This window comes from Oculina patagonica, chromosome 4 (assembly GCF_052425735.1).
Source record: "Oculina patagonica isolate OP01 chromosome 4, crgOcupat, whole genome shotgun sequence".
Taxonomy (NCBI): Eukaryota; Metazoa; Cnidaria; class Anthozoa; order Scleractinia; family Oculinidae; genus Oculina; species Oculina patagonica.
The window spans coordinates 3655079-3669103 of record NC_135761.1 but is presented as its reverse complement, the minus strand read 5'-3'; the positions used below and the strand labels follow the sequence as shown (position 1 = coordinate 3669103).

The 14025-nt window shown below is 38.5% G+C and overlaps 2 protein-coding genes across 2 annotated transcripts in view; both read right to left on the bottom strand.

The window, feature by feature from the left end:
• LOC144651190 (5-oxoprolinase-like) overlaps positions 1 to 14025 on the bottom strand; it is a 197323-nt gene that overhangs the window by 67780 nt on the left and 115518 nt on the right. The window lies entirely within an intron of this gene.
• Positions 404 to 8495, bottom strand: LOC144649166 (sorting nexin-20-like). Its single transcript, XM_078508624.1, has 3 exons — positions 8261 to 8495; positions 3539 to 3690; positions 404 to 2420 (listed from the first exon to the last, which is right to left on the bottom strand). Exons 1-3 carry the CDS (start codon positions 8385 to 8387, stop codon positions 1734 to 1736), a joined length of 966 nt encoding a protein of 321 aa, XP_078364750.1. The 5' UTR covers positions 8388 to 8495; the 3' UTR covers positions 404 to 1733.

Here is a 14025-nt window from a genome sequence, read left to right as displayed (position 1 = left end):
ATCCATTGTGGACTCAGGGGATGAGAATGGCTAGTCCACTGCAGATTCACCCTGAGTAGCCCGAATTTCAAGCATCTTCTCTGCTTTCTGCTTGAGAAAGACATTAGCAGCTATTTGGTTCAGAGGTCTTTCTCAGGAGTAAGCAACCAGAGAAGGTGGCTGAAATTCAGGCGCACACTGAGCATTTTGTCAGGTTTTTCTGCATGTTAAACAGATCTCCAAGTACACATTTATACTCCTGGGCCCAGTTGCTCAAGGGTGGATAACGCTATCCACCAGATAAATCACTATCCAGTGAATTGTAAAGTTTGTTTTGTCGACACTTATCCTCTGGATAGCGATTTTTCCAGTGGATAGCATTATCCACCCTTTGAACAACTGAGTGGAGAGAGGCACTGTCTATCCTGGCCAGGGCTGAAGATTGAGAGGTCAACCTGCAATGGACTAGCATCCCATCCAAAAGAAGCAGCAATGCTTTGTCACTTAATTCTACAGAAACCAGAGTCAAACACCAGCTCTAAAAAACCAACCTGCTCCTCCAATCCCTTCGAAGGCCAGGACTGAAATGGACTAAACAGTTAATTACGACAAGTGTTAATTTCTTTAAAATTCAAATATCTGAACACAACTTTTTTTCTTGCTTACAAGTGCAACCTAGTAATTACTGATGAAATATTTTAATATTGTGACATTTTGATACAAGGATAACTTGACTCATGAATTCATAAGGATTTGAATTAACTGTCAAGCGCTAGGGGCAAATTATTGCACAAATGTGTTCCTTGGCATTCCTGGTCATTCCTACTTTATTTTTTATGCTTCTTCGTGTCTCTGCGATAAGTTATTTTGTGTGAACACTGCAAATGATTCATCCTGATTCTTGACCTAAGGAGTCAAATACTGTTAAGTGTTACATCATGTTGAATAATGTTTTCAGCAATAAATTTTACAAATTCTCTTATACTGTCTTTCTTAAACTATATCTAATATAATTAGTCTTATAATTCTGTCATAAAATTCTCTAATCAGGTTTTGACTTTGTTGTTTTTTACAATTTACATTATGTCATATTATATTACATTTACATGTAAATATTATTTTTACAAAAGTATTTACAATGCAATGATATACGTCTGGAAGAATAGGCACCAGGCCCCTGGAAAGATGGATACATACTGCTATCCAATTATCAACACTTATCGACTGGATAGTGATTTATTTGGTGGGCAGTGTTATCCATCTTTCGAAAAACTTAGCCCAGTATTATATTACCCAATTATTGGATGCGGCAGGGGACAGGTAGTAATAATAATGAAATATTTCCATTTTTACATACAGTTTTTTGTCCAAACCAGACATTCAGTTTAGCAGTTGGTGCATGATCTTCTTGTTACAAAATAGCACACTTTTTACTTCCAAAAATTTGGCTCAATAATATAAATATTCCTGGTTGAAGTAATTCTATGTACTTAATATTTTTCAGTTTTGACTGTGCAAAAAAAACCCTAACATTTATTTATGTAGTTATAGTGTATGATATGTGATGCATGATGTGATCTATCTATGCAAGTTGTTAACTAAATTATTTTGGAACCCTAATTAACTGATGTGGGGAGGGGGGGGGGGGGGGTCTGTACCCACCACCTTGGGAATCCTGCTTCACACCCTCTATTCTCCCACCTCTTGTAACCCTCCCACTTCCTATTCTTTTGGGTTGCTGCCCCCTCCACAACCTACTTCTCTTTGTCAAATCTTGTTACTGCGAGTTCTCTGAGTGTAAAAGCATGTTCAACCTCTACCCCACTCATTTTCTGAACATGACTCAAATGCCTCTCTATAGTTTTCTTGTCCATTTGCAGTTTCCATCTTAACTCAGCTGCTGTGTCCAATAAAGGAATCATGTAGGGGCATAAATAATCATCTTGGGCTAATTCAATGGCTGCAGCGGCATAACGTTCAGCATCTTCTATTTTACGCTGAGCATTGAATACAACAACAATCGCCGCTAAAGTAGCAACGATCTCTCTCACTTCGTCGCACAACTTAACTTGAAGATGCAGGCTGTTTAACAAGAGTTCTAAGCTGTTTTCCAGTTCACCTCCCTTCAGATAATCTGTGGCTTCTCGTAATCCTGGCTGATAGAAGAACTCTTTGAAAGCTGAATGTTGACGTACTTCCTTGTGTTTGTAAATTGTCTGAAGGAATGCCTGAAAGGCAATGCGTCTGGATTCGATTAACTCAGGGTTCAGATTCTTTTTTTGAAAAAGTACTTTTGGAGGAAAGTCAACATCTTTCAGGAAGGTTGGATGGTCTTTCTTGAGTGCTTTGTACAGAGTCTCAAATTCTGAGTACCTTCTTTTCACCATAACTTTCTCTGTGTCAACACCTTGGTCTGTTCTTAAAACCATTAGACAGTAAGTCTGAAAGTGTATAGAGGAAATTCAAATTTATGGCTTAGTACTTTCAGAATGGTTTCATTTTAAAATGTGTTGTTCAAGAAAATGTCCATACCCCATCCATGTAAGGTTCTATTGTTTGAGACTACACCACCCCCTCCAAAAAAAAAAAAAACCCTGGAAATTCTGGATATAAGCTTAAAACCCCTCTGCCTTGAAATTGCAATGGCCTTCCTTGGTGTGTGTACATGTATATGTATACTTCTTGGGACAGCAAAATTCTAAACAACAACCACAACACAATCAATTCCCTCAAGCTTTGAATGGAATTTAAATCACTTGTAGCCAGAGTCAAGTCTGAAGTGGATACCGTAAAATTCCATTTTGAAACACCCCCCCCCCCCCCCCCGCTTACAATCCCCAGTTTAAGGCCCATCTTCCTGTAGACAAAAAATACATCTGATTGTAAGCATGCCTTTTCCTCCCCCAGGTAAAAGTCCCTTCTTTCAACATCGTTTGACATGAATTATTATGTGTTTCTAAAGCTTAATTCAAAACCAGTCAATGAAAAACAAACTTTTTTTATTCTGCTTACAAGCCCACCTCTCCCCCCATGGCCATGTCCCAGTCACTTAATATTGTGCAGTTCCAGAAAAATCCATACCTACCCCATGAAAGGTCATTGGAAATTCCAAAGGGGCGGAGGTTCCCAAAGCCAAAATTTTTAAAGGAAAGTGTGAGGTTTGACTGGAATTTCCAGAGGAGTGGGTGGATGCAACCAAATAACTTCTGTGGGAGGGGTGTGGATATTTTCTGGAACAACACATTACGGTCCTGGGGCTCGTTTCTTGAAGGTCCCGATAAGTTTTCGCACCCGGAAAGCCATAGCAAAATCCTAAACCTTATGATTATAGAGCTGTTTTATTCCATGATATTTTTAATATCAACGGAAGTTCCCCTCATACAAAGTTTCAGGCCTATACACTTCTCCGTTTTTAAGATACAGATAACTAAAAATGGCTTAACGGGCCTGAAAAGTTATCGGGTTTTTCGAGAAAAGGGCCCCAGGACATATTCTTCCTATAACTGATACGTTTGTGATAAACTTTCTCCGGATGAAATATGACCAAAACAGTTCTTACCACATGCTTGCTGTGTATCCTGGTTGAAACAATTTGAAATGTTGTATTTTGAGGATCACAAAAGACAGATATGCCATGACCTCGACAAGTGCTATCTATAGTATCAAGGTCCTCTTCCTCGTTGTCTGAATCCACATAGACAACACCCTTCTCTGTAACAAAATTAAAATCAAAAATCAAATTTTATTTAGACATGTAACACCTAGGAGCAAATAAGTTCTTGTCTGAACATGTACGTGTATCTAAAAAAAACAATATGTTTTTTTTAAAAAAATAAATCTTAAAATCAAAAACGCTAAAAATTATTGTTGATATAAATTATTTGACAATTACAGTGCGGACACTCGAACCATGAACACTTGGACATTTTTTGGGCCTTTTTTGACGGTTAGCCAATGAGAGCTCTTCTTATAAACAAAAGGATTAACATTTTTTAAGCGCCGTCCAATCACAGCGGTTGCGGGAAAATATAATGTGAGTTTTTTTATGTCAGCGACTCGGCAATATTTCGAATGTGAAATGGCCTACTCGCCTGCTAACTACGCTGGAAAGTACATATTTTTCGCTAGAATCACGTTATCTTTCAAGATTTTATCGCCACCGTCGGAGTCTTTTTTATTCCTGTTCGGCAAAGGTGAATGCAAACTCGGTGTTCATCGACAGCAAGGGATCTACCGCTACGACAATGGTAAAGCTCTGCCTCAAGTTTATCGGGAAAGAATGCTTGATCTACATCATCAAGGGTTTTCGCAAAGACAAATTTTACAAAATATGCGAGTTAGCTTCGGATGTGTAAATAAAGTTGTTCAATCTTACGAAGACAGCAACTCATCTCTGGCTGGGCCGCGAAAAACACCGGTTCGAAATAAAATGTCAACAGATGTTGTCGAATATGTGGTATCAGAGAAATTATGTAAACCTAGCGTGTATACAAGTGAGATTCAACAGCGGCTGTTGTTAGATTAGCGAAGCTGTGTCCAAAGTAAGTCCAGTAAATTCAATCGCATACTTCAGAAAATGCGGCTACGTGACTGACAACTCAGATTTTTATCTTACACATAAAAACAAATAAACTCACTCTTGCCGCTAAACAACTAGATTTTCTTCAAATGCAGGCGCAGATTAGACAAGATAGAACAAAACTTTATTGAATAGAATAGAAATTGTTCTGATTCAAAATAAGTCCAGCAAATAGCATACTTTAGAAAACACGGATATGTCTGATTCTGTTGCTATTTTTATCTTATCCGTGGGAACAAATAAACTCGCTCTTGTTGCTACACAAATGTAAGTTTCCTTCAAGCGCAATGAGACACAGAAAATATGTTACAAACTAAACTTTATTAAATAGATTCTGTTCTGATCCAACCTTATTGTCACGTTCTAGTAGTCTAAAAGTCAAACTTTATTTTTGTACAGCACGATCACAACCGGAAATGCATGAACTAATGTCTGAACTAATTACAGTGTACCGGCACATTATTTCAAGCCGAAATGAAAACACGCAAAAATAAAAACACAACAGGGAACATATCAAACGCAGTTTAGTGCAGCATAACATGAGTAAAGTACAACTTTACCATTTGCGTGCATTCCTTTTTCCCGCTCACTGCACTCGGAGAGGGTCAACAATTCCATGTTTTTCTCTTCGATAACACTTGGCAATCTCCAGTCATAATTTTCCTCTAATAGAAGTTTATTTCGCAACGCTCGCTGAACCCGTCGCTGAAGAATCATCAAGTCTCTATCCAAGGCAGAACGATCTAAATATTTCGCTGGGTTCTGTTTCTTTAGATCGACGTGGTCGCATAAATAGCAAAGAACCTTGATTTAGTTCGTTGGCGGGAAGCGCTAATTATAAATACGTCGTAGTCGCTCTTTGCTTTCGTATACTATTATTCAACTTCCTTTAGTTCACGCTGTACGGTGCGAATATCGGTAATCAATTCTGGGTGTTTTTCCTTTAGCTTACAAGAGTTGACATCATTACAAGGGCTTTTCTTTTTGATGTTGTTGAGTTCGGCCTCTAATTAATACGCGTCTTTCCGCAAGTAACAGCTTATCAGGAGACGGAAAGAACGAGTCCAAATCCTCAGATTTCATGTATTAAAGCCAGTGACCTTCGTGAGCGGAACCCTCTGTTTTCCAACTGGAGCGAAAGTCTTTCTAATTTCATGCTTGGAGATAATGATTTGAGCCACATATAAATTTCACTCTTGTCAGCCATGAATCGGTATGTTTTACTCTCAATAAATGTACCAGCCTCGTTATGAAGTCATTTCGTGATTGGATGATGGCAAAAAAGCGGGAAAAAAGGCCTTGGTGTTCACGGTTCGAGTGTCCGCACTGTAATATTTACAAGTAAAGTTTACAATATACTTTTATAAATGTCACAAATAACAAGCCATACATATAGGCTAAAAAACAGATATGCAGTGACCTCTACAAGTGATATCTATCAAACAAACATGTTAAGGCTTGTTTTGAGACATACTGTAAGCACAAACATAATTATCATAAACAAATAAGAAGGAAAAATATTCTAGTACTCTTATGCACTCGCTAGAAATAAGCATAAGCATTGGAAAACAAAATTATTCCTTCTTCTTGTGCATATGCTTTTTCCTAACAAGGACAACATAAGAATCTGAACAAGTTAAGTGTGTTTGTTCTTTTTGTGTGCTTATGCTAATATTTATGCTTATGCTTACACCCAGTGAAAACCAGCCTTTAATGACATCAACATGTAAACATTCTTCTTTAGTTTCCATTTGATTTCCATAGATACATTTACAGTATGCAATTTAGGGCAAGTTTGTAATTGGCAAACTGCAGCTCCCCAAAAGCATCTTGTGCAAATTATTTGTACAAATTCCTTGTTGAAACCGTGGCTTGATAACTTATCTAGGAACCCTTCGGAATTAACATTTAAAGAGAAAATGTCACTGTCCTACAGTTTACTTAAAACATGTGAAATTATAAGCTGGTCTTTATTGACAACAAAATAATAATAATATAATTATTACATTTTTTCTTTGGGGGGAAGGAGATTAAAACAAAAATGACAATTAAAAAGACTGAGCAAAATTAATTAGTTGTTGGTAAAAAGGTAGGGTCTGCATCCAGCCTAGTCGCCCATTACAGGCCGGAGCTTATGTAGAAGTATTTCTACTTCCCCCTGGATGGGATGCTAACTAGTCCATTGCAGGGTTACCCCCCAGCATTAAATTCGCCAGTACCCATTTATACACCTGGGTGGTGAGAGGCACTTTGAGAGGAAAGTGTCTTGCCCAAGAACACAACACAGTGACCCTGGCCAGGACTCGACCCTAGACCACTCGATCTGGTGTCCAGTGTGCTAACCATTTGGCCACCGCCCCTCCCATAATTAATTGTTGTCTCTAGTTTAAAAGCAACAGAATAAGTTAAAACGCACTTTATGGGAAGCATTGAAAATTTGCAGCATTAACAGCTAGGTGCTTAGATAGCTGTGTGGCGATTCTTACCACATCTGTAAATTTGACATTTTTCAAAGGGAAATATCATATTTACCACTGATGTACGGTCACTAAATGAAGAGCTCTATCAATTTATTGTTTATCTGTTCAAGGTCAAATTGATCTTCAGGTTACAAATTGGCCACCGCCCCTCCCATAATTAGTTGTTGTCTCTAGTTTAAAAGCAACAGAATAAGTTAAAACGCACTTTATGGGAAGCATTGAAAATTTGCAGCATTAACAGCTAGGTGCTTAGATAGCTGTGTGGCGATTCTTACCACATCTGTAAATTTGACATTTTTCAAAGGGAAATATCATATTTACCACTGATGTACGGTCACTAAATGAAGAGCTCTATCAATTTATTGTTTATCTGTTCAAGGTCAAATTGATCTTCAGGTTACAAATTGGTTTTCAACCTATAGCTAGGTAAATCTGTTTCAACCTTTCAACCATTTCTTTTTTAATGATTTAATCAATTTTTTTTGTTATGGTAAGAGTGATATCTTCAGGTTGAAACAGATTTACCAAGGTTGAAAATAGATTTAACCTGAAAACCAATTTGACCTACCAAGTCAAAATACAACTGTATCTACTTTGCCAGACCAATATTTCATTTTTGATATTTTGGGCTGAATTATATATGTGGTGCGATTGTTTACAAAATTAAGAGTGGCAGGTGAAAATATGAGAAGACACTGGCATTTTCTTCACTTATTTGGCGAATTTAACGATTATTTTGACAATGAATTAAAAAAGCTTGATGGAATATTTTAACTAGAACTACTGTAATCCACCGAAATATGGTCAGACTAAATTATAATCTTTCAGTTTTCAACCATTCACCAAGGCAGAAAAATGTTTATACTGTAACGTTATCTGAACAGATCTTTCCAGTGAATATTTGAGTAGTATGCACTAGGTGTCTTATGCACAAACGCTGATAAAGGCTACGAAAACTAGTATGCAGTCGTGACTTAGGCATCATTTCCTTCCCGGACGTCGATCTGATCGATCTGACAGCCGACACGACAACGAAAGACCCGAAAACCACTGAGCATCTTTTTTCGAAAATAAAAAACTGCTCGAGATTATTATGGGAAAAAGTTATATATGAGAGAAGGAAACATCCCTTTTGAACTAAATGTAAGCTTTAGGTTATGAAATGAATCGAGTTATCTGTACTGTAAGATTAATATCCCGATCAAACGTTTATATAAACTACCTGCATAGATCATTGGTCCCGTAGCATTCACAAGTTGCCCATTGAAAGAGATGTTGTCGGGCGAAGACTTTCCAGGGTCGTCTGGGGTTATCTCAGTAGTCTCGTCAAAATACCAGAACGACCCCATTACATTTACACTGCATCGATAACTTCAGTAGAATCACTGATTCGTATAAACTGGGTAATAACTGTAATCGCACGCTACTATTCCACGCATTTCCACGCACGCATGTATGTAAACACTGTACTCACTGTTCTCGCCAGCAAAGCATAATGGTCATAATCTCCCAGGATCCTTTGGAGAAGAGGTGGTTGGGCAAGAAAGACCCTTAGCTTATAGGGACGGACCATTATTTTTCTGGAGGGGGGGGGGAGGATGAAAAATATTGAAAAAATTGTTTGCAGGGCCTGGAAAGACAAAATAAATTGTTTGCAAACACGATATGTATAACAAAAAATAGTAAGAACTTCGAAAAAAAATGTTTGCAGAGGTGCATTTAAACTAAAAAAAAAAAAAGTTTGCAGAGGAAAATAATTAATTTTTCATCCCCCCCCCCCTCCAAGAAAATAATGGTCCGTCCCTTAGGAGATCTTAGGAAGGATTTGTCTTAATTTACCAGCCTTCAAGGCAAGAGAAAACTGGAGACTTCGGGCCAGATGACGATAGGATTTTGTTTAGGCTTAACAATTAATCTTTAGGATTCCAATTTCCAGAAACATCCACTACATCTTTAAAATTTCCCACCGACTTTCTCACGGGGCCTTAAGACATAACTTTTTTAAAATTTTATAGATAGCTATTCATTGTTTTGTTAATATTTTTAACCCTTTTTGACACTTTTAACACTTAATGTATAGAGTCTGTAGATTTCACTACCGTTTTTATTGTTTTTACACATTTATTTTGTAAAGCGCCATGAGCATTTAGGAATGGCGCTATATAAATAAAGTTATTATTATTACTAAAGAAAAAACAATACTCAGGTGAAAGCGATGACTTCACTTTTTGCACAGCGTGCGTGCCTATATTTTAATTTCGGCAAAAGGGGTGACGCAGTAACAGAATAAAAGACGTGAGACAGGCCCGTAGGGTGGGGGGGGGGGGTTCGAGGGGTTCGAACGAACCCCCTAAAATTTTTGAAGTTGGCATTTTTGGGGGGTTTGAAAAGACAAAAAAATTTACACAAAAAAATCAAAAGACTGTGACCGGTCGATTACACGGACGACTAACTTCCTGGTCAGGATTATCAGAGGAAGCCGCAACATTTTGGCACTATAATAAGAAGTTCTAATCTTTTGGATTGGTTAATTGATGCTCGTTTTGCTTTTCATCCTTGTCCTGGCGCCCGCGGCAATCAGAACTAGCGTTGGTTGGCTGAATAAGCAAGCATGCGCATTTGTTGCATTTTGTTTTGTGGATTTCTGGACAAAGCTCTTAGTCTAAGACAGTACGTGTGTAAGCATTGCAAAAGACTCCAAACCAAAATTTCTAAAAGTTATAGAATTACCCCCGAGAACAAACAGATATTATGTACTTGCTAAGACATGGAACATGTTCAGTAGTTGTTTCTAAAGTATACATAATTGTATAACATGTCAGATAATTCATCATTCTTTCAATTTCTTGTCCACTCATCCATGCACCCTGAATGTAATTTTAATATTTGTGTTTTGAAAACTGTCTAAATGCACACACTCATTTCTGAACATTTCAGAATTGTTTTAGAATGAAAATTACTTTCCGAAGAGCTAATATCAAAGGAAAATGCATCCTACTTCAGAAATGATGTAAAAATGTAGGAAATGGCACTTGAGAGAACCTAAATTTGCAAAATTTCCTGGGGGCATGCCCCCCAGACCCCCTAGAAGCTCGCGCCTTCGGCGCTCATGTTAACGCCTCCGTCGTTAAAAAATACCTCCCAAAAAATAAAAGAACCCTCCTCGAGAAAATCCACCCTACGGGCCTGTGAGATGATTAAATGCAGAGGGACACATAACGCAATAAAAGAAGAAAAAAGAATTAAAGAATAAAAGATAAGTAAGCCGTGAAAGCGAGCGTAATGAAAAACTGCAAAGATCGTTCCCTAACTATACTTTCTGATGATCTCTCCGCAGTTAAATTATCTGAATTCTTCTCTGAATGCGTGGCTTCAAGTCTCAGCTGTGTGGTCACGAGCTCGAATGCCGTCGAAGCAACATTTGTTTTTGATGCTTCAATGTATACAGGGTCTGGAAGGGTATTTTCGGGATCCGGGATTTGACGAAAATACGGTGCGGGATTCGGGAAAACGCAAAATATTTTGACGGGATTCGGGATTTGACTTCGCTCCAGGAAGTGGGATTCACCAAAATTTGGACACGGGATGCGGGATTTTGTGCCTGTCTGTCGAGAATTCGTGGAATCGTCACGACCCAAATAGCGTTCGAGCACTAAGTGGTGTCTCGCTTTAAACCAAACTATAGATAAGACGTGGTTGAGGTTGTTCCTGTAAACTTTCTATCAAGGACAGTGCGTACGCTTACAGGACGAACCTCTTTCCTAGGGCGCATTTCCTCCGCTCTGAAGGGAACAGCGTCCTGCGGACGAGGTTGTTATAGGACGACCCATCACGCCGGTCTTACATGCTCTCATATCGTGTTCTTTCATCATACTGAGGTATGAAAAGCTATCTCAATCGAAAGGGCAAATCTACACCTTAGTTATTAGCTTTTGGAGAAATAAGTATTTTTAAATGTCTTCTTGAGGAAAGAAAAACGGGATTCGGGATAGCGATTAAAAAAGTGCGGGATTCGGGATTTTCGTAAAAATGGAGCGGGAATGCGGGATCAGGGCCCTCCCTTCCAGACCCTGTGTATAAATTCGAATTGCTTAACACTATACAACAGTTGGCTTTCTTTGGCGACTTTATGCCCCCTTTTGTGATTTACGATCCGATATTTGGCAGAAAGTCACTGCAGCTAACCAACCACTCTGAGAATGCCTTCCAAAAATGTTTCAATCAATAACTGTAATTCTCTTAGGGACGGACCATTAGAAAAGTGATGGGGGGGGGGGGTGGGGAATTTTCGGCTTGCACGATTTTTTTTTCTGTCTATTTCTTGTGCAGGAATTTTTTTTTCGGCTGAAACCCTCTGCTCGAATTTTTTTTTTAGCCAAACGTTTTTTTCTTCAGACAAATGCCATGTTTTGTTACTTTATACCATAAAAATGCTGTTGTTCATTGACTTCATCCTTTAGAGACTGTCAATAAGTACCGAGGGGGGGGGGGTGGGGGTGGTCAAAGAGCGGTGCAATTGGAAAAAGTGGAGACCCACCTTTTCCTTCTAGCTCAAAACACTCACCCCTGGGCGGGGGTTGGAAATTACATGATCCAACCCGGGGATCCACCCCTTTCTACAAAAAATAGTTACCGGTAATAAAGAAAAAGTCTGTTTGATTGTCTGTAATGGATTAGAGGTTTTTGAATTGATGTCAGCTTTTAAAGTGCGATCCCAATCATACGTCACCATAATTGTCCCTATTAAATGGACACTGTAATTCTGTGACGAGCTCAGGCCTTCGAAAAAAATATGCAAATAATTAGCTTAGCGGAGATTGAATCTCCGCTAAGGTAATTTAGATTGGTAACATAAGAACGTAGTTAGCACATTGAACTACCGCAACGTACAGTGAAGTGTCAGTCATAAACGTCGCGGCTTCTCTGTAGAGAAAGAAAAAAAAATATTAACTGGAGTACGGGGTACAAGAAAACAGCAAACATCGAGGCAAGTAAGACAGAATAATCATTTAGCGCGAGGTTAATATTCTGCCCACAGATAACAAGAGCTCAGTAAAGAACTCACCACCTAAGTAAGACAGAATAATTTAGCGCGAGGTTACATTCTGCCCACAGATAACAAGAGCTCAGTAAAGAACTCACCACCCAAGTAAGACAGAATCATTTAGCGCGAGGTTATATTCTGCCCACAGATAACAAGAGCTCAGTAAAGAACTCACCACCCAAGTAAGACAGAATCATTTAGCGCGAGGTTATATTCTGCCCACAGATAACAAGAGCTCAGTAAAGAACTCACCACCTAAGTAAGGCAGAAAAAAATTAGCGCGAGGTTATATTCTGCCCACAGATAACAAGAGCTCAGTAAAGAACTCACCACCTAAGTAAGGCCATCCCAATAAAATGTTTCGTTTCCCATCGCCCGACCGACCCGTTTTTTTTTTCGAAAAGTAAAAAAAAATCCAGATTTACTAGTCAAAGAAGCAAGTACTTTAATTTACAAGCACACGAACTTGCTTTATAATAATAAACATCGATACTAAGTTATTTAAAGACTTTTAGACATTTGATAAGGAATAACGAACGAAAAGACCACGTTTTCGAATTGACTTTGTAATCAGGCTTTCTTACTTAGCAGCCCGGCCTTACCTCGAACCCAGAACCCTTCAAGTGTTCATTCTTTTCTTTTTCTTTTTTTTCCCGACCGACCGACCCACCATCACAAGAAACGGGGCGATGGGAAACGAAACATTTTATTGGGATGGCCTAAGGCAGAAAAAAATTAGCGCGAGGTCAGTAAAGCGAAATAAGTCAGCGCGCGATTAGCAAGGTTTAAGCACCGCAAGCTGATTATTATAGCAGTGCTTGACATAAGCGATCATTGTGAAACTGAAAACCCAAGTTAAATTTTATATTCCACAAATAAAAAAAAAAATAAAACTTACCATTGTGCGGTGTTTGCCTTGCTTCTATCTTGGATGAACGGCGGGCCGCGCTGTTTGCGAATTGCGTTACCTTATTATTTCCCGCCAGAATAAATTAATCCGGTAACAGTAATCATTTAGACGAAAATGCCGAATCTCTTTTCGTTTATTAGGCGAAACCCCCGGCGAAACCCTTGCAAAATCTTACAGGGCTTTCCTGTTTCGCATTCATCCACACGAGTTTTGCAGTGTAGCGAGTACCATGTAGCAAAAAATGAAATAAAAACATGTCGACTTAAATTGGTAACAATGATACTCAATTCATGTCGTGAAGACTAGCAGTAGCTACAACAATAGACTCCTTGAAAGCCCCGATCTTCACACATTCAACTTGTTTCCGCGTGCAGAATTACTGTTGTTCTCGCTCTTACCGATATCATTTTCGTCGACTCGCTTTTACATTTATAACTTACCAAAGTCGACCCATACTTGCGGCTGTCCGTCGGATATCCAATGTCGTATAGCTTCATATAGCTGATACAAAAACACCAAAACGCCGCCTCAAACTTGACCGTGTTGCCAAGAAAACTTATTAAACTGGACTGAATCATTTTAGGTCGCAAACAATACCGATATCAACAGTTTAGCAAAGAATATTATTAAAAGATACACCAGCACGTTTCGAAACCGCAAAAGCAGAAACTGCGTGACACAAGAAACATCACGTACACATAGCTTGGACCGGTTTCATTTCACATTTCCTGGCATGCGGTGACAAGTTATGTACAAGATTAAAAGACCTCCTGGACAAAATTTTTTTTTGAGGGCTAAGCTTGTCATTAGTTTCTTACACATCTTCTTTCGTTTCTTAACACACCAAAGCAGGATGAATTTCTCAATCACTTCGTATAATAGATTTGTGTTTTTCATATATTTCTGTGAAAGTCCGTGGGAAATCTTAGACATAAACATATACAAAAACTAAAACTATACGTAATAAAAATTCATAAATAATTACTGCAGAAATCCTATTTGACCGGAATTGACAACATAAACTAAGACCACT

Excerpts from the sequence above, each read along its gene's own strand:
- LOC144649166 (XM_078508624.1), bottom strand. The coding sequence starts at position 8,387 with ATGGGGTCGTTCTGGTATTTTGACGAGACTACTGAGATAACCCCAGAC. Across the intron at positions 3,691-8,260 it reads GGGACCAATGATCTATGCAG|AGAAGGGTGTTGTCTATGTG; the intron begins GTAGTTTATATA and ends ATTTTGTTACAG. Across the intron at positions 2,421-3,538 it reads GGATACACAGCAAGCATGTG|ACTTACTGTCTAATGGTTTT; the intron begins GTAAGAACTGTT and ends ATACACTTTCAG.